Source organism: Ursus americanus, chromosome 29 (genome assembly GCF_024610735.1).
Source record: "Ursus americanus isolate L20-20 chromosome 29, mUrsAme1.1.p, whole genome shotgun sequence".
NCBI classification, from domain to species: Eukaryota; Metazoa; Chordata; class Mammalia; order Carnivora; family Ursidae; genus Ursus; species Ursus americanus.
In genome coordinates this window covers 10,805,109-10,832,947 of record NC_142155.1, presented here as the reverse complement: position 1 = coordinate 10,832,947, position 27,839 = coordinate 10,805,109, and the positions used below count along the sequence as shown (strand labels likewise).

The following is a 27,839-nucleotide window of genomic DNA, read 5'->3' as shown; positions in this document are numbered from 1 at the left end:
ATAGGCACACAAGCACACCTGTACACACACATACACGCACACAGGGTTATTCTGCCTCCATCACCAACCATGTGGTAAAAACCTGAGAGTAGGTTGTGGAATGAAAAAAAAAGAACAAAATGACATCAATATAAAGATGCTGTGTCTCACTGATTAGAACAATGGCTCAGGCTCTTCAGCCTTTAAATATTCCCTGTTCTCATAACACTGTGAAGAATGATTGTTCTCAATATAATGCTGCTTCTCATTTTTTTTTAACTAACATCTGCATAGGTTTTAAAATTCTATTTATTCAGGTTCATGGATAAAAGATGAACAAGTCTAATTAATTATGATGATAGAATATATTTGTATGTCATAATAAGAAGCAGCAAACTTGAATTCCTATCGTGTAAGGACGTCATTTTCCAACACTACCTTAAAGTATAATACCTGGGTTACACACTTAAGGAGATTATACGTATGTATGTATATGTGTGTGTGTGTGTGTGTGTGTGTGTTTGTGTATGTGTATTTGCTCAAATTTTCTTATGACAAAAGAATGTTTTATTATACGTTGCATTGGATGAATTTTATACTGAAAGTCAACAAAAGAATTTAGAAGACCTTATAGCATTTCCAAAGACAGTGTTCAGTATCCTAAAAGTCAACCAAATACCTAGTATTCTTACAAAGGACTATAGGAAGAAATTATATGACATAATCTTACCCACATTATGCAAAATCATAGTATATAGGTACTTAAAATACCACGTACAGTTTTGATTTCCTCTATCCAAGTATATCATAAACCAAGAAAATGTTGAGATAAGCACATCTGAAAAGAGCAGTGGGCTGCACAACCTTCCGTATAATTTCTAGTTTTCCAAACACTGCTTACTACATTTTCCTATTAATGATTTGCAGTACACATTATTGTTTTTAAGGTCTTGGGAAGTTCTCTCTTGAAACAACTTGTTTATCTTTGCTTATTCCAATAAGTACTAAACTTATTTCATTGCACAATGCTTTTTTTTTCATAAGAACATTTATTAATATATTGAAGAGTTCTTGCAAGTAATTTGGGGAAATCTTTTTCAGATAATTAACATCTTTCTGCCTTAAAGATAAAAGGCTATATAGTTGCTTCAAAGCCTGTTTGAGGACAGATAGAATTACATACTAACAGGATTTTACAGGTTAAGAAATATAAATATGTTTTGATGAACAATTTCTAAAATACCATTTTCAAAGAGTATTAGGGATTCATGGGCCATCACTTGAATCTTTTGTGTTTGAGGTGATTATGCACCAAATACCTTACCCACTCAAGTATGCCACTAGCTAAACCACATGGTCCTGTGTGAGTTGAGAAAGGGTATCTCTTCCTCCAGATGCATTCTGAATAGTTCATTCAAAATAGTCCAAAACATATCTCATGTTTTCAAAGTTTACATATGCAGGGGAACCATAGTAGGAAAATAATAGACTATGATATTTGTATTTAGGGTAAATAACCTTGTGTAGATATAATGAATTAAAAGTTATTTTTTAAATTGTCATGAATTAAAATAATTTAAAACTTAAATAATTGTTAGGGTGATTCTTACAATACAAAATCAACACTTAGGGGCGCCTGGGTGGCACAGCGGTTAAGCGTCTGCCTTCGGCTCAGGGCGTGATCCCGGCGTTATGGGATCGAGACCCACATCAGGCTCCTCCGCTATGAGCCTGCTTCTTCCTCTCCCACTCCCCCTGCTTGTGTTCCCTCTCTCGCTGGCTGTCTCTATCTCTGTCGAATAAATAAATAAAATCTTTTAAAAAAAAATCAACACTTAATACTTCAAAATAACAAGCATCATTAAAATAGAGGTTCTTAGTTTTTCAGATTTTTCTGCATGTGCCTTACAATTCTAATTTAGTATTTGCTTAAATATTCCTCAAAGAATGTTTTCTCATCCAACTACAAAATATACATAGTATATCAGTAGAGGGCAGCACAAGTGACAAAAAATGCATAGACTAGAAGTCAGAAAGAATATGTTGAGTTTCTGAGTTCTCTGTGCTTACTTTTACATCTAAAGAAGATGTTCATCCCAGAAAGGAGATGAATTTTCTTGATCTAACTCTGAATGTTTTTTTTATCTTTATCATATATTGATTTTTTTCCAGGCAGACAAATTTCAGATGTTTTATACAAAACTAAGCTTTAGAAGCAAATGCAAGCGTAATCCTGTAGCTGTTCTCAGATGTTACACAATTTTAGAAGCTTTGTCAAAACCAACTGTTTAACAACAGCATTCACATTTGTAACATATGTTCTCCTGGATCTATAAGGTTGGCTTTCTAGAGATAGATGGATTTTAATAAACAAAATTGAAAAGCAAATTTGATGCAAATAGTTTTGGGGCTTTTTATCATCTCCTTTTTAAATAATATTTTCAAAAGCAAAATTATCTTTGTTTTCTTCATTCGTAGTTTGAAAAACATGAAAGTTGTTTTTAAGGTGGTAAGAGACTTTATTCATGCATTCATTCATTCATTTCTTCAAACCCATATGAGAACCTGTTATGACATGAGGGTTTTTTTAAGAAACATTATCTTCTATATACAAATAGTAATCTTAAAACCATAAATTTACTGAAATTTGGCATTTGGTGACAGTAGGCAAAATAATTAGTAAGCATACACTGAGAGAAATATGTTTAATTTTATATATTTATTTATGAATTTATATTTATGTAGAGGTTTTAAAACATTACAGATATTATTTCATATTTTAAATTGTGGTAGAAAATAAATGCATAAGTTAATATCTTCCAGAAAATCAATTTGATACTGCAATTAAATTTGGAAAATGTTGCAGAAAATTTCAAATGTATCTTATTTCACAATAGTTCTTCAATTCAGCAAGGAAATACAGGATAACGTTTAAAAACAATCCTTGGATTTTTTTTTTTGTAACGGCATTTGAGAATTACTTAACTACAAAAATCACTTGCTACATTTATAGCTCAGAACAATAAATTAGTCTTTCATTTTATGCGCTTACTAATTATTTTTTAAAGATTTAATTTATTTATTTTAGAGAGAGGGAGGGAGCATGAGTGGGGAGAGCAGGAGCAGAGGGAGAGGGAGAGAGCATCCCAAGCAGACTCAGCTCTGAGCACCAGGGCCTGACACGGGGCTTGATCCCAGGACCTACTGTACTACCCAGGCACCTCTTATACTTACTAATTATTAAGCCTACTGACACTGAATATATTATGAGTGATCAGGAGGGAATTTTTCTTAGAGTTATCCACTTAATTTTGCATGCTTGCCTGTTGTACTATGGAAAAACAGTCTGTTGAGATCTACAAAAGTACTGAAGAGAGAGGAAAATAACATGGAACTTTGATGATGGGGAGAGAATGAACTGGAACACAGTGAAAGTTACTGAATATTGAATATTTGAGAAAGAAAAGATATTTTAGTGATCATCTCGTGGCTTCTTTGACAGCATCATCTTAGTTTTAATAACCCAAGGTTGATGAGTCATCACTACTCTTATTTCCTGTAACCAAATTATAGCTATAAAAAGAGGGGAAGAATGTGCCATGTGCCCTTCAAAAGAGGGTACAGTAAAATTACCATACCATACTTATTAATATACCATTCGACTGAATGTGCCCAATATTTAAATTATTATACCATGCCATACTCATAACATAAAATACTGCTTGACCTATGAATATAAGTGGCACAATAGTCTTGATAACGGCAAAGCTACAGAGCTCTTAGGACAGGTGAGTAGGTTTTCGTGGTGAGGTTATTCCTTGCAAACCATTAAGACTGCAGTTTGAAGTAAAGCAGTACTGGTCTTGTTTGAAAGAGCTCCAGCCTGCTTTGTTTTTACCTTTCTACTCTGCGAGTTCATTATAGATTCACTATGATGTATTTAGTTAAATTCTGGGAATGTCAGTAGAATATTAGATAAATGCTTGCCATACAATACACAATGAAAATGGTCAGTTACAATAAGTTTGTGAAAGTTAATAGCAACCTGGAATATCTTATAGAGATGGGTTTATTTGTGGAACTGACTGTAATTAGATCTTAGTGGGGACTCATGTGGGGAAAAGTAGCTATACACTGTTCATGGAGTTTTAAAAATACGTTGTACATGTTGTTATTTATAGAAATCTACTTCCCTGTAGTTGTATTTCTTCTGTTAGAAGTGAATTATAGGTTCTTTTTAAATTTAAAATATCTTACAGAGCATGTTCAATGGAGAGCATAGATAATTATAATTAGAGAATTTTCTTTAATTAGAAAAATAAGTCAGTGTGTCTTTGGAAGAGAGTGTGAAAAATTTATTCAAGTCTATTTATGATTGTGTATAAGTTTTTTCCCAATAATTTTCTAATTTAATTTAACCTAAAAAGTTACACATTTAATATTCTGTCATTAAGTAAAATAAGAATATAATTCTCCCTGCTTAATTCTTATTTTCCCCACAATATATAAGAAATAACTTATATGCTGCTGACAGCACATCTTTAGTATAACGTATTATTAAAGATGTATGAAGTTCAGACATCTTTTAAGTGCAAGGAAAATACCATAAGTGATCAGTCCTAACGTGGATTGACAATATTAAAGCAACTTTCAAATGCAACCATTGTATTCCCTGGGAATACTTTTCAAAGAGAGAAAAATCTGTCCCCAAAATTCAAATTCCTCATCACTGTATAGGATCTGTTTGTAGTTGTGATGTTTGCCATTGACCAGAGGTGAGGAGCAGTGTATTTCATGTGGGGTTATGACCAATGTCCAGCAGAACCGCTTTTGGATTTATGCCAGGTATGGGGAATGTTTTGCTTCTCTAAGAGCTCAGGCTTAGGTATAAGAAACCCCCTGTTGCTAAGATGTTGACTAACTTTGCTTCAATGCTATGTAATTTTCAGAGCACACGAGGACTTCCTCAAATTGTTACTATATTTTTATGCCAAAAAATGTATAATGGAAAATTTCTAACAGAGTCTTAGGTTTCTGTTTAACACACTGTGTTCACATGTTCATATTTGCACATTAGAGAACCAAGTGCAGATTATAAACCTAGCTGTATTATGTTGACTGGCAGCTAATCGTTTTATTGGCCACCAGGCATGAATTCTGGTTATCAGCCTTAAATACCCTCTCTTTGGGTAAATATTCAAATTTCTGTGGCAATTACACCATTATTTGGAATGGATACAGTATCCTTTTACTTTGAACCAGTGCTCTCCAAACTACACCTATTTCATGTGTCACTTACATAATTTTGCTGTAACTATGCAACATGTTTATTATATTTTTAGTGTATTAAAAATATTGATTTATTAAGTATCTCTTTTTCGATAGATGGTTCCATGCAGGATCATGATTGCTGTAACAGCCCTGTAGTGTAATTATTAATAATGTCATTTTACAAATAAAGATAAAAGTAGATTCACATGGCCAGTATGCAATAGAGCTAGAATTGAGAGCCTGGTAATTTAACTTTAAAGTCTATTTTGTCTTATATGAGAACATAAGGGTGTTTTTTTTTATTACTATTCAATCTAACTCTTCCCATCCTTTTATTTTTAACCTTTCTATGGCCATATGTATCAGTTATATCTCTTGTAAACGTCAGGTAACTGGATGTAGAATTTTTTTCTTCTAGCCTGAAAGTCTCTATTATTTAATTGGCTACCTAATCAGTTTGCATTTATTTTGATTTCTTATATATTTGGAATTATTTCTACTATCCTATTTTATATTTTCCATTTTTATTATTATTTTTTTCCTCTTTCCTGATTGGTTTTTTATTTAATTGTATTTATTTCATTTCTCCCCTCTATTATTCTGGAAATTATACTATATCTATGATTTTAGTGCCTAATTTACTGTTTCAAATATATAAATTTAGTTAAATAATGCATTTTAAGTTAAGTACCTCTACTCCCTCCTAGGGAAAAAAAAATTACTATAGTCACTTTAGCGCTGCTCCCATCCCTCCACCATTTTTTACAATGTTTTAATTATATGTTGTTTTCTTTCTCCCATTATCAGATGTTATTTTTGCTTTTAAATGCTTTAGAATTGACCCGCATATTTTCTAGTCTCTTTGCTATCCATTTCCCCTGTGTCTTAGACTTTCATTTTGGGAGCCTTCTCTGTCTTCCTGAAATATAAGCATTAGAATGTCACCAGTGAGAGCCATTGGGACTTAAGGTGGGTTTTTCCTTGTTCTTTAAGGCTCTTGACCCCTGCAGGCATTTCAGTTCTAACTCCCCACTGGGCCTGCTCTAAGTTTCTCTACAAAACTTCCCAAGACATTCATAATCCATTAAGCAATCTATTTCCAGCTCCCTCTTGGTCTTTTGGCTAAGGGAATTTGCCTTTCTTGTGAACTTGGGTTTGTAGCATAATGAATATTTGTTGTAATTTTCACATAATTTCTAGGCATTTGGGAATGAAAAGATTTTTCAGAATGTATCATCTACCACATGGCTAGAATAGATGCTTAATATTTAAGGCATTACTATTTTCTCGAGTTTTTAAATTTACTCACTTAAAGGGTAATCTTTAAAATGAAATTAATGAATTAAAAAAATTGTAAATATAAAAAGCAAGAACTATGGGCCTAGGGACTTTATCCCAAATTAGAGAGCAAATGTCAGGGCAGGACAAAGAAAACTGGATCTTGAACTGGCAGTGAGGTCTACGGTGTTGAGAAAATAGCAGTCAGGAACATGAAGGAAGAAGGCAAAGGGAGTGAGGGCAGGAAAATCGAGGACAGAGAGGAGCTCCAGCACTTGAGGTGTGTTAGAAGTGAATTATAGATTCACTATAGGACCACTTGAGATGTGTGGAAGAATGGTAGCTGGGGCATGGAAAAATAATGCAAGGAATAAAGGGAGATTGCAGCTAAAATAGAGGAAGAGATTCTGGAAACTCAGAAGATGTTGGAATTTAAGGAAGGAAAATGGGTGGGCTATGAAAAAAGGAGCAATTAGTAATCATCAAATAAAGAGCATCTCATAATTAGAGGCCCAAAGCCTGGATAGTCTGTAGACTGAATTCTTTTTTTTTTTTTTTAAAGATTTTATTTATGTATTTGACAGAGAGCAAGAGAGCACAAGCAGAGGGAGCCACAGAGGGAGAGGAAGAAGCAGGCTCCACGCTGAGCAGAGAGCCCAATGATGCCAGGCTCAATCCCAGGATCCCAGGACACTGGGATCATGACCTGAGCCAAAGTCAGATGCTTAACCGACTAAGCCACCCAGGTGCCCCTATAGACTGTCTTTCTGACCTTAGAGGCTACTTCCAACTCAGATGCCAGTCCTTGATTCAGTCAGCTGTGACCAAGATGACAGGATACTGAACACATTACGCTGGACACAAGCAAATGTCTATGACCTTTTTTATTCCTGTGGGAGCAGTGTAACTGGGAGGCATGTCCAATACAGGTCTAACTTATTTTATTGAAAGAATACGGCGTACAATACATATAATATGTAAAATATATTAATCAACTATGTTTATCGGTAAGGTTTCTAGTTAACCGTAGACTATTAGTATTTTAAGTTTTAGAGGAACCAAAAGTTATAGGCAGGTTTTTTGACTGCAGGGAGTTAGCGCTCTTGACCTCCACATTGTTCAAGAGTCAACTGTGATTAGAATTTTATGGACAGGGGTGCCTGGGTGGCTCAGTTGATTAAGCGTCTGCCTTCGGCTCAGGTCATGATCTCAGGGTGCTGGGATCAAGCCCCACGTCAGGCTCCCTGCACAGCAGGTAGTCTGCTTCTCCCTCTCCCTCTGACCCTCCTCCCTGCTTGTTCCTCTCTCTCTCTGTCTCAAATAAATAAATAAAATCTTAAAAAAAAAAAAAAAGAATTTCATTGGCAGTATGGCATTGAGCAGAGATGTGTGGGTATATTGAAGGTAGAGACAGATACTTGTCCATGGAGAAGATTTAGAGCTTAGATAAGTATGCATAAGCAATCAATATAAGTTGTCTTATTGATAAAAAGAAATGTGTGATATGAGATTATTTTTTAATGTTTTGGTATTCACTGAATATTGTACACGAGCTTTTGTTGAACTGTGTATGTGTGTATACAAACATATATTTAATTGCGTTTATAATAGCCTGGAAATACATGAAGATATATATTTTTAGCTAGCTATTTACAGTCATTAAGATCCTAATATATTTCTTAAAACAAATATAAAAACGTATTGGCTTACTTAGTATTTGAACAGAGTAATTATATTCCTCCTGCCCCATTATCTACCTGGTTCCCTAATCAAGAAATTTTTAACTCTCTCCTCTCCTCCTCCTAATGCATTGTTCCTCAGTGCTTTTACCATTATCAACCCCCTAAGGAGCCTTTTAGATGTTATTTTTCTAATTGTCCTTCCCACATAACATTTTAATATCATAGATAACACAGTATCTGTTTATATACTGTGGCCCTTTAGAGGACCACAAACCATTTTATCTAAGAAAATGTTTACCCCACTTACCTCTACCAAGAACCAGTTATTATTTGGAAGCATATCACTCCCATTGAGATTGCATACTGAAATGAGTCATCAAGACTTAATGATTTTGCTTCCTAAATAGAACATGATCATACACTGAAGATTACAGAGAACAGAGGCTTTTATTTTAATTGCCAGCTGAAAACTACCCAGGTTTTTTAAGAAAGAAACTAAAAACCTCATCTAGCATGAACCTAGGAGACAACCACGTCCTTAAATTATAAATGATAGAAAACAACTTTCAAATTCAGTGAAATCTGTACTAAAAGGAGGAGAAATACCAAGAGTAGATGCTGACTTATTCACCTAGTGAATAGAATGTAGAGCTCTCTAAAATAAATAGCACAGCTTTGGAAAGCCCAATCAAAAAATTTCCCATCTAGAATCTGTGAGAACTTGGAACAGTTTTAGCACCGGAAAACCCTGAAACAATGTTTTATGCCTCAGAGTAGCAGATGACATCAACTCAGAGGAGAAGCCTCACAAGTTGGCTATGGCAGAGAGGTTGTTGGGGGGACACATAGGGATCAATATGGCAAAAACTATTTGGTGTAGTTTGCAAAGAAATAAATTGCTATAGCACAATTTAAATATGTAAATCTTCATTACTAACCTTATGGAGATTTTGAAAACATCACTGGTCTGGATAATTCTACCATTATTCAAAAATAAGCAAAAGATGACACAGTCGTTCCAGTTCCAGGCATGAAAATATAGTTTGTATCAGACTAACCTTCCCACCTCCAAACCAACAAAAACAAACGAGCAGATGTTTGACGGTATTTGGAAGGAATAAAACAGAGAGAAATTTGAAGGGTTTCAATCTTTGAAGGAAGAGAAGAACGTGTTGTAAGTGCCCAGTTTACCCCAGTTTTCTCTGAAGGTATTCCCAATTCAGTGACATGGGATACAGCCCGAGCAGAAAGCAGGAGTCTCGCTGGACTGAGGAGGCAGATCATAGGTCAGGAACTGACAAAGGGAGGGAGCTGGAAACTGTGCATGGAGGGCTCCCAAACTTGCTACAGATTCCCCTAAAGTAATTTGTTGACTCCTGAGGTGAGCATGCACAGTGAAAGACTCCAAGAAACCAAACAAAGAGCGGTGACTAGAAGATTAAAAAGCTGAGCAAAGATTCCAGTGGGTGCCCAGTGCTGGGAAGACACAGATCGCCTTCAGGTTCCACAATCAGAGGGGCTTGAAAAATACCTTTAGTTTCTTGCATAAATCCCAGAAGGTCCAAACTCTGGGGATATGCGTTACATTCTATGAGTAATGGCAAAGATTTAAACCCACCTCTGAATAGGAACAACATGACTTCTCTCTGCCAACCAAAAGAAAATTTTACCCTTATGGAAGGGAAATAAGAGAGCAAACATTCCCAGTGTCTGGCATCTAATTAAAATTTATGAGGCATGATTTAAAAATTAAGTTAATGAAAAAGGACCAACTGAATAAAAACCAACAATAGAGTTTTCATATAGGGCCTTTAAAATATCCATGATTAATGTTCCAGAAAACAAAGGATGATGGATGTTTTCTGCAGAGATATGGAACCCATTCTAAAAAGTTAAATGGCAATTCTTAAACTATAAGATACAAACAAAAATTTTAATAGCTGTGTTAAATGGCATATTAGAAGCAGTAGAAGAGAGAATTCTTGAGCTGGTCAATGAAAAGTATATAAATTGATGCACAAAGAGAAAACAAGGAAGTAAACCGGAGGAGGACATAAGAGACGTGTGGGGCATAATGAAAAGGTCTAATCTACATGTAATTTGGATCCCAGAAGGAGAGGAAATGATAGTAACAATGCTTGAATACCAAGGTACTAGCTGAGGGTTTTCCAAAACTGATGAAATACATCAAATTATGAATCCAAAAACCTTTTAAAAATCCAAGGATGTAAAAAGAGAAAAAAAAGTTTATCAATATCATGATCAAAGTACTGAAAACTAAAGAAAAAACATTTCTTAAAAGAATCTTAGGGGAAAGAAAGACATGAAGTTCGGTGAAGCAATAAGACTGGCTGAAATTTCAATAGATACTATGAAAGCCAAAAAAGCAATGGAATGACCAAAAGGAAAAATGCTGTAGGAAAAAACAAACAAACAAAAAACAAAACAAAAAGGTCTTCCAGCCTAAAATTTTACACTTAGTAAATATTATCCAGTAAAAATATCCTACAGACAAGGAAGGAAACAAACAGGAGAATTCATCACCAGTAGACCTGCATTCCATGTTGGAGGAAAATGTCCCCAGTTGGAAGCACTAAATTTGAGGGAAAAATGAACACTGGAAAGAGTTAATGTTGATAACATCTTGTGGTAGTTAGAACAGACATGGAAGCGGATGCCTGGGTGGCTCAGTTGGTTAAGCATCAGACTGTTGATTTCAGCTTAAGGTCATGATCCACTGGGCGTGGAACCTGCTTAAGATTCTCTCATCCTCTCCCTCCTTCCCTCCCCTACCACTCATGCATGGGTGTGCGTGCACATGTGCCTTCTTGCTCTTTCAAAAAAATATTTAGAAGTAAAATATATAAAACACCTACATAAAAGATGGAAATGAAGGAAATGAAATCAAGCTGTTCTAAAGTTTTTGCGTTCTTCTGAAAGTGATAAAATGTCTAAGGAAATTTCTAATAAGTCGAGGTTCATATTTTTTTAATCCTTAGGGTATCCACTAATAAATAATAGAAAAATACATTACTCAGATGCTGCAGAAAAAGATACCGAAATAATTCAGTTGGCAAAAATGGAGAAATAAAAGAAGAAACATGATGATTAAAAATAAGTGGCAAGTGATAGGGTCAATTCCAGCTATCTCAGTAATTGTATCAAAAGTAAATGAACTAAATACACATAACCAATGTCACAGAATGAAAAAAGGGAGATATTAGTGTAGGCTACACAAATATTTAAATGGTATAAACAATTGTATGCCAGTAAGTTTTATACTTCAGATCAGGGTTAGCCAAACTATGACCAACAAGTCAAATCTGGCACACTGCCTGTATTGTGAATAAAGGTTTATTGGAACACAGCTATGCTTATTCGCTTATACATTATCTGTGGCTCTTTACACACCATAAAAGTAAGGTTGAGTAATTGCAACAGAGGCAATCTGGCCCACAAAGCCTAAAATATTTACTACCAGGCTCTTTACAAAATAAGTTTGCCTAACCCTGACTTAGATGAAATATATACACTTCTTGGAAAGTACAGCTTACTAAAAATGACATAAGAAGGAATAAAAACTTTGAAGAGTTGTATATCTGTTTTTTTTTTAATGATTCTGTAATTATTTTAATGTTCCCCACAAGGAAAACTCCTCACCGATGTGGATTCACTGGTAAATTATTCCAAATATTTAAAGAATGAATGCTCTCAGGTATATACCAATTTCTCCAGAGAATAAAATCCTAAAGAAAAAATACTTCCTAAATCTTTTTGTGAGGCCAGCCTATGCTTGATAAATTTTATAAGGACACTAGAAGACAGGAAAATTACAAACCAAAATCTCTCATTAAAATAGATAAAACAAAATTTTAGCAAATTGAGTTTAGATAGCTAGATTTTGAGAGAATGAAAATACATTATGACAAAAATTTTTTGTTCCGTAAATGCAAAATTTAACATTTTCTCTATGGAATTCATTGCAGAATGAAAGAAACTATATGTTCATCTCAATAGATATAGGAAAAAAAGCATTTGATAAAATTCAGCACATATATATGATAAAATATCTTAGTAAACTAAGAACTTTCTTAATATGATAAAATTTGTCTACAGTAACCCTACAACAAGCATTATATTTAATAGTGAAATACTGAACACTTTTGCCCCAATTTCACAGGCCATTCCCACAACTTCTATTAAACATTATTCACATGGCCCTAGCCAGTGTTGGACCTGGCAGTGTAGCAATATAGCAAGAAAAAATACGTTAATAAAAGCTATCAAGATTGCAAATGAAGAATTTAAGCTGTCATTATTCACAGTTTGTATCATTCTTCATATAAAAAACTCGAATCTATAAAACAACTATTAGAATTAATAAATGAATTTAGTAAAGTCACTGAATCCAATGTCAAAATACAAAAATTGATTGTATTTTTATGTACTAACAACAAACTTTAGGAAATTAAATTTGTAAAATACCATTAGTATAAAATAATCGAAAACAAGAAATACTTAGGAATAAGTCTATTACCTAAGAATATCCTAACAAAATGTATATACATCCTCACTACTAAAGACTTCTTATAGCCTCATTCATGTGCGTATGTGTATATGAGTGAAATTCAGTAAGAATTACACAGAAGCAATTACTTCTGAAAGGCTGGCATATTTGAAGGGATTGAATATAAGTAGTGATCTAACTTGAGTGCATCCCTCAGTTCTAACTGATGTTTATTACCCAAATAGGTCCACTAGACATGGGAGGAGGTATTTGATACCACTTCGTTGTCAGTCATCAGCCCTGTATTTTAACTACTGAAAATTTTGAGATACATACCTGGGAATTGTTTCTTAATGTTGATCAGCAAGTTTCTGTTTGTATTCAATTTGCGATTAGTAACTTGTGTGTTGATCCAAATAATTTGGGTTGACTTTTAGGATTTTTGTAAACAGTATTGTGAATTTATGTATGTTACAGCTTTCTTTTAATATGCCTTATATTACTGGTCCCTTTTCAGGCTTACCATGGAATCTTGGTAGACTTCCAGATTCTTTTGGTGTGTTAAATATTTAGAAAGTGATTATAATTTATCAATCTTTTTTAAAATTCGTGCTTGAAATGAGTTTCTAAATTGGCTGTTACCATAATTTCATTGATTCACACTTATTTATACTTTGCCATATATGAAATTGGTATTTCTTTTACAATTGATGGCATGCCATCATTTAATTAGCAGCATTTTTCTTTCTTAAAATACATAGAATAATAATGTATCTTAATATTGGTGACATCTTTGATTTAATTAAATACATATAGGTTATCATACCACCTTAGCCATTTCATGGTAAATTATATCACACCAAGTCCTGTGTGTTATTTACAATGTGAACCAAAGCTATCATCACCACCAGACATCATTTGCAGTACCTATCAGTGTGAGGTCTCCAAAATTCTGCTAAGTTCAGGATCTGAACTTTTTTTATTATCTATAGTTCTAGGATCCTGTAAGCCACAGAATAAATGCTAGACCAGTTTCCTATGCAGGCTTTGTAGGTATCAGTTCTACATGTAAAGTAGAACTCTTGTTCCTTAACGGTCAGTTTGCCACTTCTGATTAAATGAAATTTGCTCTCAGCTAAGTATTCTAAGATCAATTAATCATTTTAACAGAAAACCACATTCTAATCTTGCATTAATATAACTTTGTCAGTAAATGACTCACAGACCTTTCTTGTTATATTATGAAGATTTACATCAAATGGAGCCAGTTTGTCAAAGTTCTGGTTTTTTGCCCTTCAGACTTACTGCTTACAACTACGATAAAACAGGGTAAATAATTCACTTTTCCTCAAACCTTCTACACTTTAAGGTATCCACTCAAGTTCTGTTTTTACTATCTTTATTCACATTCCAGGTGTTTTACTGCAAGAAATGACTTCCTTCTTTTCCTTTGATAAATAAAAACACATCTATTATCTTGAATATCTGGCCATATATTTTAAAATATATGCCACTTTTGTGTCTAGTATAGAACCAACCGTCAAGATTAATTACAACTTTCAACCTAAGCTTCTGTTTCATAAAGAAAACTCAAGACATAGATCATTGAGCATAATGGACTGTCATATGCAAGCAACTTAGCACACCAGAAAGTTACATAGCACACGTAACAAAACACCCACACCCACGATATCCCTTAGATATTTTCTTAAAGTTGCAAAAATGAAGATAAACCTTATCAAAGGCAAAGGTAATGTATACCATATGAAATTAGAGGCATTTTTATGTACATATACATGTGTTTCCTTGGTTATTAACCAAGTTTTATACTCTAACATAGAAATTACCCAGATATTCAAAGATTTTTTATTAATTAATGAAATTTAATGCTAATGCTAAATCTTAAAGTTAACTAATTAACCACTTGGAAATTTTGTTTAAGCTGACACTCTAACCAACTTAATTACTGTTGATACCAGTTTTATCAGAATTATAGTTCAATTTAGTTATTACGTAATTTTGTATTTTTTCATACTCTTAAGCAATATTGGAAGAAATGTTAGCTTACCCCATAGGAAGTTTAGGAATTCTAGATTAATCTGTCTGTCCATGAGAAAACTGATGTCTTAAAAAATAAAATAAAATTTTGTGCTTCTATAATATACCATGCTAATAAAATCTGTAAAAAGACATAATACTGTTTTTTTAAGTTGAGCGATAATTCACATACCATAAAATTCACTAAATTATACAATTTAGTAGTTTTAAATGTAGTCACAATTAGGTGTACAACCATCACAAGTATCTACTTCTGAAACATTTTTATCATCCCCCAAGTAGTCACTTCCCATTCCCTTGGTGACCACTAACCTACATTTGTCTCTGTGGATTTGACTGTGAGACATTCCATTTAAATGGAATCATATAATAAGTAGTCTGTTGTATCTAGTTTCTTTCATGTAATATAATGTTTTTAACTTCATCCATGTTTATTATATGAATCAGTACTTCATTCCTTTTTATGTTTGATAATATTCTATTGTATCGATATACCACATTTTGTTCCTCCATTCATCAGTTTATGGGCATTTGGGTCGTCTTCTTTTTAACTGTTAAGAATGTTGGTGATAGGAATACTCATATGTGAGTTTTTGTGTGGATATGTGTTTTAAATTCTCTTGAGCCTGTACCTAGGCATGGAATTGCTGGGGCATATGGTAACTATGTTTAACTTTTGAATGGAATTACTGCGTCATTTGGTAACTCTGACTTTAATTTAACTATGTCTAAGATTAACCAAACTCAGACTTTTCCAAAGCAGCAGCATTTTACTTCCCCATCAGCAATGTATGAGGGTCCCAGTTTCTTCAGATTTCCATCAACACTTGTTTTTGCCTCCTTTTTATTATAGCTACCCTACTGTGTAGGAAGTGGAATTTTATCATGGTTCTTATAAGGCTGTTTTTAAGCCAGTTTATCAAGCTAGTTTGATATCTCCAAGGATACACTTTGATCGTGGATTTAAAATCTTATATTAAAATTCTTCTGAGTTAGCAATTTCTTAGAAGTTTTTTTCCTTAAAAGGCTAGCATCTGAGGGTTTCAGAGGGGAGGGGGATGGGGGGATGAGGTAACCCAGTGATGGGTATTAAGGAGGGCACGTGTTGTGATGAGCACTGAGTGTTATATGCAAGTAATGAATCATGGAACACTACATCAAAAACTAATGATGTGTACTATATGGTGGCTAACATAACATAATAAAAATAAATAAATAAATAAATAAATAAATAAATAAATAAATATCTTGATTAAAAGATACACATTAAATATATACAGAAGCATTATTAAATTTGAAAAAAATATAATTAATGATATAATAAATGAGTTTGACTTAAATTTTTTTAAAAGGCTAGCATATTCAAAGTATCAGAATTTCAGTTTCTTTTTTTCTCTAAAGATCTTTTAGTTACCTATATTATAATTATGTAAGTATTTACTTATCTGTATAGATTGATCAGAACAGGAGCTCTATTAAATTTAAGATACCTTGGGATCTAGTATCTACCTGCCTGGACAGCTATCCCTAGGGTACACAGAAAGTAAGAGATTTTTATTATCAATCAAAAAGACTTTTTAAGCATGCAAAGAGAACTAACAAATGTGGTTTTACCACTTGGCCATAGGGCCAAAATTAACACTGAAACCTAAGCCCAGACTTTAAAGAGCAGTTCTTTTTTCAGTATGCACAAGACATTTTCATGAGTGATGTGAACTTTTAGTAGCAGGCAGACAGACATGTAAAAAGACTAACAAGCCAAATTTTTTTAGTCCTTTGCCATCCAACTTGCAATATATCCTGATGTCTGCCACCCAGCAGATTTAATTCCACGGATGGATTTCCTATTGTTGGTGCTGTTAGTGAGGAATGTATTATTAGTCACAACCAAGCAAAATAAGAGCCAATTGACCAAGAGTCAGAAACAAACAAAAAATAAAAAATGAAGAAACATAGAAAACCAGAGTCGGAAAAAAGAAAGCAGTGATTGAAAGTCATGTTCAGTTGCCAGTTGATTAAAGGCAACCTTGGGTTTAAGGGGTCCATGAGGTGTCGTGCTCCAGCAAAACAGTTTAATTGGATCTGGCAGGGGGTCCATTTGGACATTTTGATGGGACTCCCCAAAACAATCAAAACATAATTCTCAAAATTAAAACATAGTAATAAAAAAATGAATAGCAAATGTTGAAGTTTTGACTCATTAGTGAGAAAACCAACAGGATGATAAACTGATTCCAAAGATGATCCAAGAAGCTCAGGTACTTATATATACACATATATAGTCACTGAAAAAAAAGGAATGCTGGAATATTATGAATTTAAATTCAAAAGTAGGTAATATTCTCCAGGCCAGTAAAACCATAACTTTGGAGTTACCCCATCTTCTAAATAGTAATAATTCGCTCCTTGTCAGTTTTATTTAAGTTAACATCTAGCTTGAACAGAGTTGTAAAATGTTTGGATCACAATTATTATAAGAGTAAATAGTCAATAATTTTACATTTCCTTGGAGGGTCAAATGACCTTTAAAGTGGGCTTGTTAGATAATGCTCAAACAGGGTATGAAAAGTAAAGCAACATTTTTTTTTTCTTGGTCTCAAATCCACATTAGATTTTTTTTATAGGGGGAAATTATTACTCTGAGCAATTGGGGAAATGGAGTATCTTTAATGTGATATGAAAGATAAGCTATAGAGCAGTTTTTCAGTTGGGTTGAACATGTTATTTTTGAGAGATATATCCAAACAGGAATGTCCATTGACAGGGACTATGGAAATGGTACTCAGTACTGAGTACAGGTGGAGAAAAACACTTGGAATTTGCAGCATATGGATAATATGTAAACCCCGAGACCAGATGACACATCTAGGGAGTTAGTCTCATATGGAAGAATATGGGTAAGAGGGCTGAGCACTGAAGAACTCCAGAATTTAGTGATGAAAGTGAATGAAGTTCTTGTCAATGAGACCCTGGGTAGGAAGATCATGAGAATGAAGTGTTATGTGATCAGTAGAATCCAATGTTTTGTCACGTACATGATTTATTGAGAGGTCAAAAGGGTATGGACTGTGAGTGATAGGATTTTGCCATGTGAAGTCACTGGACTTTATAATAAAAGGCAGCTTTGGGGACGCCTGGGTGGCTCAGTCAGTTAAGCGTCTGCTTTTCAGCTCAGGTCATCTCGGTCCTGGGATTGAGTCCCACATCGGGCTCCCTGCTCAGCCAGGAGCCTGCTTCTCCCTGTCACTCTCCCTCTGTGCTCTCTCTCTCTCTCTCTCAGATAAATAAATAAAATCTTTTTAAAAAAAGAAAAAAGGCAACTTTGGTGAAGTAGTAGGGACAAAGCTTTAAATTATTATGATTTAAATTAGTTCAGGAGAGAATAGCAAGAGAGGACATACAGATAACTCCTTGAGGAGATTTTTAGCAAAAAGTCGGTAGCCAGAGGGAGAGGGAGTATCGAAGAAAGATGGGATTTTTGTGACTGATTTTTAAAGATGGGTTATATCATAGTCCATTTGTATACCGACATGACTTTCTTTTTTTTTTTTTTTTACTTCCTGCTCCTAAATCTTTAGTTCACTGAGCAATGGGAAGGGCACTATGGCAAATCTAGTGAAGCGTAAGGTGCATGCTGATGTAAAATATCAGAATCCTAGTGTAACCAGTAGAAACTAGAAAACAAAGGGCTGGGCAACAGGAGTCATGACACTAGAGTGACTCTGGGGCGCTTTATAAAGCAGAAAGCCTTAGAGTACGTCCTGAAGAATTCAGGCACTAAATGAAACTAAATGACAGGAATAGTTTTCCAGGCAATGGAAGCAGAACAAATGAAAAGATACAAAATAGGGGAATAGAAAGCATATTTGTACTAAACTGGTAACCTTCACATGGATTAAATTAACCTGATTAGACCCCAGAAACCTCTCCCCTCAAGTAAACAAAATTGAAAATGCCTTCACATGTTCTCGTTGAACGTTATGAGATTACAGATTCCTTAGGAAGCTACGCACAGTTGTAGTACAATCTAAGAATGCTTTTAAAATTCTAAATAAAATATTTCGTTTTTTGAGGAAAACTTCTATTATTTATTCACAAAATTCATTTTAACATAACTTCGTAACCCCCTAAATGGTAATCGCTATACAGATTTCCCTACATTTTTTCAGAATTTTTGTTAAGATAGTGTGTGTTGGTGGTATAGTGATGAGCATAGCTGCCTTCCAGAATTTTTTCAACATAGTGGAACAGTTCATTGCTGTGATTAAATGTCCATGAAAAAACTTTGAGTCTTCCGAGCTCATCTCAGTACATTTTCATGATAGAAGTATTATTGAAGACATTTCCCTGTACTTTTAAACTTTTCTATAGCCTAAAGAACATTCCCGAATATTTTACAATAGTATTTTTGTGAAATGACTTTTAAAATACAAATTGAGAGTTGCGATAGAATTCCATTTTCATGGAAATAACGAGGAGAAAAAAGGTAGATACTAGTTTATCTAGATTTATTAAGGTAAATATAAAATCATCAGAGGTTTTCCATAACCCTTGTGAGGAGTGTGCTAAAAAGAGTGATGAGAGGTAGAAAAACTACTGACTTCTCAGTCACAGGTGTTTGATTGAAGATGGACATGTTGACTGCAAAACTGACCAAATCATGACATCGCTTCGTATCCTCCAGCAGGGGTCTGCAAGTAAAATAGAAAAAGCAGGTTAAGAGTAGACTTAAGACGAAGTGGCATATTTAGGTCATGCATTGAAATCCACTGGTGAGGACACAGAAGAAATTTATTGTAATATTTATCAGGAAAGAAGGTCCACTGGAGTTGGGAATACAAACCCCACAGGAATCAGTTTTGGACCAGCTATATGTAATACACTCCTCATTAATGGTTTGAAAGAGAGTTTGCATAAAGAGCATAGCAAAATTACCAGGTTTGCAAATGGCTTTAAAAACTTTGAGTTAGGGGCGCCTGGGTGGCTCAGTCGTTAAGCATCTGCCTTCGGCTCAGGGCGTGATCCCGCAGTCCTGGGATCGAGCCCTACATCAGGCTCCTCCGCTGGGAGCCTGCTTCTTCCTCTCCCACTCCTCCTGCCTGTGTTCCCTCTCTCACTGGCTGTCTCTCTCTCTGTCAAATAAATAAATAAAATCTTTGAAAAAAAAATAAAAGACAAAATAAAACCTTTGAGTTAATGGAAAGCTGATTAGAATAAATTGAAAGAATACAAATATTAATATTAATGATATGGACCAATTCAAGTAATACAACTAGGGATTAAAAATTCCAATTGATTCCTATCAAATAGGGATCTCATTTTTCATTTCAATTCATGAACGGATCCTAAGATCAAACAGTCTTATTTCTTTTCCCTAACTTCTAAGCCAGTCTCACTCTCCCACCTTTCTGAACTCATCCCATATCAATTTCCCTTTCTACTGAAACACTCATTATATATGTGACCACAAATACATTACATGATCCCAAGAATTTCTGTTTTATCATTTCTAATCATAGTAGGATTTATCTCAACTTCAGTATTAAATGTCATCACCGTTAAAAGATGCTATATTAATGTATTTTGTACTTCAAAACAAGAAACAGAAAATCAAGATGGTGGTGAGGGTCATGTAAGCAAATTTTTGCAGATATTTTAAGGAAATGTAAAATAAAGAGGGTCATTTCAGATATATCAAACCAGGTCTTTATTGGACCAAAAGAGGCCAGTCTAGATGGATAATATAACTGCATATGCAGTATAATTTAAAAGATACGAAGAATCCTAACATCTGTGGCTCCCAACTTGCCTGCCCTACCTCTCTCCCTAACTCACAGACATACATTTACGTTGGCAAGTAGAGATGGGTTTTTTTCCCACCAACCTTCCATGGTGCCTAAAATTCTCAACAATAACTTTTGCATTGAGGAGAGAAGTACAGTAATTTATTCAGATAAATTAGTATAATCTGGGAACATAGACAAGTTTTGATAGGGAAGAAAAAAAGAAACATCTCACCTGAGCATATGAGTTTGGAACACTGAAAGAGGAAAATGAGTTGAAATTTGGGAGAGATGCAACATGAGGGGACAAGGAAGGAGGGAAATGTGATTTTTTTTTTTTTTTGCCTCATTAGTAGTCTATTCTAGACTCATAAAGCCTCAAATGGCAAAAGAGATATCTGTTAGTTGGAACTAGAACAGATGTTGTTTTCATTTTTTAATCTTGTATGGCAAAACCAGAGTATCAATTTTTAATAATATTTTTTCCTGAGGAAAGTATATGAACTTGTCTTACTGATTTAAATATTTTTGGCTTTCTCTGAAAGTAACATAGTAACTATAAAATCAGTCAGTAACATATGCCTCCCTATAGATAACATTGGTCGCATTTCTTTTTACTAAAGGTTTATACATTTCTGTGTTGAAATACTGTTCTTTTAAGCTACATCTAGTAAATCGTAGCTGTAAGACTACTACTCAACTGGCCTTTCCCCCCCTAAAATTTGCCTGGAATATTACAAAATAAATTAGATTTAGAGCTTCGGTTATGCTGACCTGTAATTTATGGATGCGTATATGTTTTTACTTTGTAAATATAGTTCATTTACCCCTAAAATGCAAGGCAGACGGATGGGGACTTCAGGAAGAGCCATCACGAAGAGCACCAGTGTGAGTGGGGAGATGTACACACTGGAGCATAATGACGGCAGTCAGTCCGACACGGCTGTGGGGACAGTTGGAGCAGGTGGAAAGAAAAGGAGATCCAGCCTGAGTGCCAAAGTGGTTGCCATAGTGTCTAGAAGGAGTAGAAGCACATCCCAGCTAAGCCAAACAGGTGAGTGAAGTGATTTCAACTTAGACACCTCGAGTTCTTGCTGGAGAGACAAAAGTGGATCCTCGTGCTATGGCTTGTGAGTGATTGTAGAGTGTACGGATTCTTCTTGGCAAAGGGAAGTTTATTTTTCTGTCTCTGAAAATCTGTTACATGTGCGTGTTTATTTTTTTTTCTGTACAGCTGTCTAACCAGGTATCATTTGTCAATCTGTAAAGTGGTCAGATATTTTCCATAAGTTAAAAAAAAAAAGTAAAGCCGTGTTTATAAATATGCAAGGAAATGCAAAGAAGTGTTAAAGATCCAAATTGATTTATATGCAAGAAAAGCAACAGGATTCTCCTTTTCAAAATGTTCCATAATATAATTACCTATAATTTAGGCTCTATCTATATTTTTATAGAAAAGAAAGTCAGTTGTGCAACTTGAAATACAGTCTTCAAGGTACTGTATGAATATAATTATTGAACTGTAATTGTTGTGTTTTCAGTGCAAGTTAAAAACTCAGCAGTTATTTTTATGTTAGAAAAATGGGTCAGTGGATTTGTGCAAAGAATGTCTTAATACGAGTTTGAGTTTCAGATATTTTCTACTGCTTATAAATCTTAAAAGCTTTATGTCCTCAAGGTATATAGAAAAAAGCAAACACAGAAAGGAGGATGGTTATTTCTGTACTGCAAAATATTTTTTTAAATTGCCCAAAATTACATAATATTTGATCAGACATATTAGATGATTCATTGCTATGCTCAGTACTATGGAAAGCTAAAGGTAAGTGAAATATTGAATTGATTTAAATTGTCAACACTCGTTTCTCCTGTTATAACCATTGGCCCCGTATTTTTGTTCCTTAGCAGCAAAAGTCTTGTTGTAACAAAATTTACTCAGGCCAAAAACTTTCATGAAATTATTTTTGTAGTTAACTTGGCATTCTGGAGAGTATATCTTTTAAAATGTGCGTTCTAGCGGACAAATTTACAAATAAATGAAAGGTAGAAAATTGAGCTGTTGAAAAACTGAACTAGAGTGCACAGCTATTCCAACAGAAGTTTGTCTTTTTGAAAATCATAGAATAAAGCTAGATTAGCTGAAGTCCCTGTAATGGATCTGCTGTATGCCAGTCGCACTAAGATGAGCTGTTCGTTGTGAAGGAGAATCTTTTCTCTTCCTTGGGGTCAGACTCCTTCCTGAGGAGTAGGAGGGATCGTTCATTTGTGTAGTTTGACTTGTCTTACTTTTGATGTGATGCTTCTTGGGTTTTGGTATCGATGTAATGGTGGTTTACAGTGGGGGGTGTGGATAAGGCTTTCACCACCAGATTTGAAAATCCTTCATCGCTTAGATGAAATGGAAATGTTCTTTGACGAGCCAGCGCTTCCTGTGTGAGAGGCTGCGGGTTTGGCGGACAGCTTCTCTTCTTACGCTAACTATTCATAGTTTCTCTCCTTTTATTTGTCCCCTGTAGTTAGTTCCCTCACTGTCATTCACTAGTTATGTAGAATTACATTTTCTTAGAATAAAACACAGTAATTTTACACAGTAACTATCTCTACTTGCTACACAGCTTTGTAGGTAATAGGTTCAAATGATTGTCATTGAAACACTTAGCCTCTTTGCTTTATTAATTTAAATTTTATTCCATTTATGGTCATTGTTGAATTTCAGGTAATATTTACCTTCCGAAAAGATGCATTATTAATAACTTCCATGGAATAACCTACTTGAGGGAATTAGGTGGCAGTGTAAGGGATCAAAAAAGACATTGGATCACAAAGCCAAGCTAACAAAGCAATTCAATTCCAAAGTGACTCAGTGAATCAACTTTTACCTCATCTCTGTGGGACTCAGTTTGCTTCCATACTGGGTGGGTTGGACGAGATGTCCTCCTATGAACTTTCCAGGTATCAAGTTTTATGTCTCTTTTTCTGTATCTTAATTTTACCTGTTACTCAATAACCTATTATTCTTCTCGATCTTTCTAAAGCAAAAGACAAATGGTGACAAACCTCAGTTATCATGCCTCTTTGTTTCAGCGCATGGCCTGGTTTTTCTCCCTGTTCTGTCTTCTACAAGTGATATGGAGAGGAAAACAGCGTTACTCATACATTAAAACAAGCTGTGTATTCTGTGGAATAGAAAGTATTACGTTTCATGTAAATGTTTAATTATTTTAATGTGAAAAAAAAGACTAAGTAAGCAAGGCCTTCTCTTATAGTGAACCTCTAATCCATACAGTCTGGGTTACAGCTTCTCCTACCTCTACCGCACAGACGACAGATAATCAAGAAACTGTGAAGCACTTAGAAGTAGAGTTTCATCAGCTTTTCTTAGAATGATTGATTACAAACACATCGCTTTTCTGTTTTTGTTTTTATAGCCTTTTATTTGCTCAAAGGAGTATATTTGAGTCTTTGTTTGAAATCAAGTAAAATTTTTTTCAACAAATTGAAGAGCATAGTAAATTTTATACACACATACACATACCCACACACGTACTCACATATATATATTTACTATGAAGAGTATTTACTATGCCCTTTAATTATATATATAATTATTCTTATACATAATTTACTAGTCTCTTCAATTACATATAATTATTCTTACAGGATATTTCAATTATAAATAATATTATTTTAAAATCACCTTTACCACACTGTTTATTTATAATGAAAGTAGGAATAACTTCTTTAAATATGTATTTTTTAATAGGAGAGTGACATAAACAGGACATTTCCAATGACTCTAGGTGTTACTACTGGTAAATGCCTTTAAGCAATCACATACATAGCTGAAAACCTATTCAGTAAATAGTAGCTGATTTAGATTGAAACATGAAGTAGTGAAAGATAGGAAAATTATAAGAAAAAGCTCCTGACCTAACAATATTTTGGAATTGAATAAAGCTCTGAGTAAACTTAGGGCCAGGCTTTAGAACTCGAGGTAGATTTTAGCCTATGTAGGTTTAGAGGCCCAACCTGTGCAGTGTGAGGATTTGGTCCCTCACTGATAGACTAACTATATGACATTCCCCCAGTGGTAATCCCCTCCTTACTTATAAATAAAGGCATTTTTAGAAGGGTCTATACATCTGTGAAGGATCATCCCTAAATAAGACCCTTGCAATTACCTACACGTGTAAGATAATTATTAGTATCATAAGAATGATAAGTATTCATGTGTCTAAGTGAATAAAACAAATAATACATTTACATTCTAGGGTTTTTTCCATGCAGTCTTTTTTTTTTTAAGATTTTATTTATTCATTTGAGGGAGAGAGACAGAGAGACCACAAGCAGGGGGAGAGGCAGAGGGAGAGGGAGAGACAGACTCCCAGCCGAGCTGGGAGCCTGACGTGGGTCTTGATGCCAGGACCTGGGATCATGACCTGAGCCGAAGGCAGATGCTTAACCATCTGAGCCACCCAGGCGCCCCTCCATGCAGTCTTAAGTTATATACATGCACGTGTGTATACATATAATTTCACTTCTTTATTGGTCACAACAAACTTATGAAGTACCATTGCGATTATTCCCATTTTGAAATTGGAGAAACTAAGGCATACAGTGATTAGGTAATTTGCTCAAATTCCCATTGTAAGTGATTCACCCAGAATTTAAACCCAGGCTTCTGGGTAGCAAAGCCTGTGCTCTTAACCACTGTGCAAAAAAAGAAGAGTTTGAAATAAGGTTCAAAAACCACTTAAGCGCAATCCTGTTGCTAATGCATGACAGACACTGGGCTAGGAGCTAGGAATACCAAAGAGATGGATGAAATACTGTCCCTGCCTTCAAAAATATCAAAGTAGAAAAGAGTGAGTTACGTATAAATACATATAAATATTCCAGGTCAGAAAGGGTAACTGTCCAATTACTACAGTGGTACAGAGGGAGCACAGAGTGTGATTCACTCTCTTGTACAATCTTGAGAGGCTTTCTGAAGAGGTGAGGCCTGTGCATTAAAAAATAAATCGGGGGGCGCCTGGGTGGCGCAGTCGTTAAGCATCTGCCTTCGGCTCAGGGCGTGATCCCGGCGTTATGGGATCGAGCCCCACATCAGGCTCCTCCGCTATGAGCCTGCTTCTTCGTCTCCCACTCCCCCTGCTTGTGTTCCCTCTCTCGCTGGCTGTCTCTCTGTCAAATAAATAAATAAAATCTTTAAAAAAAAATAAATTGGGAATATTATACAGGGAAGCCCATTCCTGGACAGAGGGAACAACACGCTGATAAAATGTTCAGAATGATGAGTGCTTACTCCCCTGGGAAATGTGTGCATCCTAAAATCATATATAAAAGATTTCTTTGATGGATACTTCTCCTCGCTGCAAGAGACAAGTCACTTCAGGACAGATCTTAGATCAAATAAGCACTGTGCATCTGAGACAATGATTTCTGCTTAGAACTTTTAGCTGTTATGAAGAAAACACCTATAAATGTAAAATAACATCAGCTTTATAGACTTGAAATAGCTCAATTTACTTCATCTTATATTATTGAATAACTGTATCTCCAGTACTACACCAGCCACAGTAGGTATTTCAAAATTAAAAGTGTCATTCCCAGTGGAAGGAAGTTATTCACACTTGAAATAAACATGAACTAAAGAACTAAATGAGAAAATATAAAGCAAGTGCCAAATGTAGTAAATCTATGCCGTTAACGTATGTTACCGAAATAAGTGGGAAATCAGATTGGTCTCAGATCTGTGTCTCAGGATGAGAGCACATGCAGAACTGGTAAATAATCATGGTCTAACCATTTAATAAAATTATTAGTTATTATATCATTAACAGCTGAAGATACTTTATTCGATTAATATGTTAATGATTAAAACATTGATTAAATTATGGAAAATGTTGCAGGGCTGCTTTACAATTTTCAAACAACTAAGAGTCAATTATCATGTACTAAGAACGTACCAAAAAATCATTTGTTTCTTTAATGATAGATATTCTGTACCTTTCTAAAAATTTTCCCCTATCCCAAATTTTGTTTTCCTCTGTCTAAATCCTTTCCTTCAAGACCCTGCTCAAGACCCTGTAACTCTAAGTTGTCTCCTGTTACTCTAACATTTACCAGTATCTTTTTCTCTGAATTCCTGTTAGATCAAGCTCTCTGACTCTACTGTCAACTTTCTGCAAGCACAAAAATTGGGGGCTGTTGCCATGAGCACAGTAATAGGTTTATATTTTGTAAGGAAACATATCTCACACGAACATGGATAAACAAAAATTTCCGTGACTTGCAAATGATGCACACTCACTCCTTCTGAGTAAAAGGATCTCAACCTGTACAAAAAATACCTTCCAGTTACATTAAGCTCCTCGCATATTCTTCCTCTCTTTTTGTGTCACAACAGGGCGCGTGGAGGAGAGCCCGGGTTCCTACAGGTTTCACCCTGGCCTATGGGCCCTGCAGAGCCTTCTCCTCTTTTCCTGATCTGGCTGGCACATTTAGTGTTATCTGTTTTAGAGTTTAGGCATTAACAAAAGGCAAAGGCACTCCTGCCTTCTGGCTGCCCTATATTCCTGCAAAAATCTCCGAAGCAAGGAAGCATAAAATAATTTTGTGGGAATTATTAAAAGGCTAGTAATTTTGTGGAAAGGGGGAAGGAAAATACTTGGAGAAAAACACTGATAGATATATATATAAATAATATATATTATATATAATATATATCTATATATTATATATAGTTATATTATATATATAACTATATAGTTATATTATATATATAGATAGATATAGATATAGATAGATAGATATAAATGATCGCAGCCCACGGACACAGTTGGCAAAAGCAAAGGTGTATGAAAGGGCTATAGTGAGAAATACATTTAGGAAAAAAGATGAGGCCAGGTCTTTTAGAAGCCCTTTAAGGGACTTTGCTCACTGTTTGATAGAGACATTTTAATCAAGAGAATAGAAGAAACAAAGCTGGGCTGCTGGAAATTTAAATGGAAGCCAGGTGTACAAAACCAGGGAGGAAGCAAGGAGGTCAGTGTAGGGCTAATACATGAAGTGCCAGATGATGATGCAGGGAGGTAGAGAAGGAGCTATGGAAATGGAAGTAAGGAGCTTACTCAGAGAAAGGAAGGACTGAAAATGAAATTAAGACAAGGTGAAATGCCCTTATTCAGGAATACTACCAAGGGAAGAGGGAGAATATGCAGAAATGGGGAGGAGGGAGCAGGATCCAGAAAAAAAGAGTGAGGAGTAAAGACGAAGAGA

General features: G+C 34.8%; 1 protein-coding gene across 13 annotated transcripts in view; it reads left to right on the top strand.

The window, feature by feature from the left end:
• RIMS1 (regulating synaptic membrane exocytosis 1) overlaps positions 1-27,839 on the top strand; it is a 393,719-nt gene that overhangs the window by 305,851 nt on the left and 60,029 nt on the right. For 8 of the 13 annotated variants that reach the window (XM_087856955.1, XM_087856957.1, XM_045803505.2 and 5 more), the window contains one exon: positions 21,377-21,612. The exons of 4 other annotated variants lie outside the window; for them this stretch is intronic. In XM_087856955.1, coding sequence (XP_087713081.1) covers positions 21,377-21,612 — 236 coding nt within the window. Of the gene's footprint in view, positions 1-21,376; positions 21,613-27,839 lie in introns of those variants that run through there. One more of the 13 variants, XM_087856958.1, reaches the window with a different exon arrangement.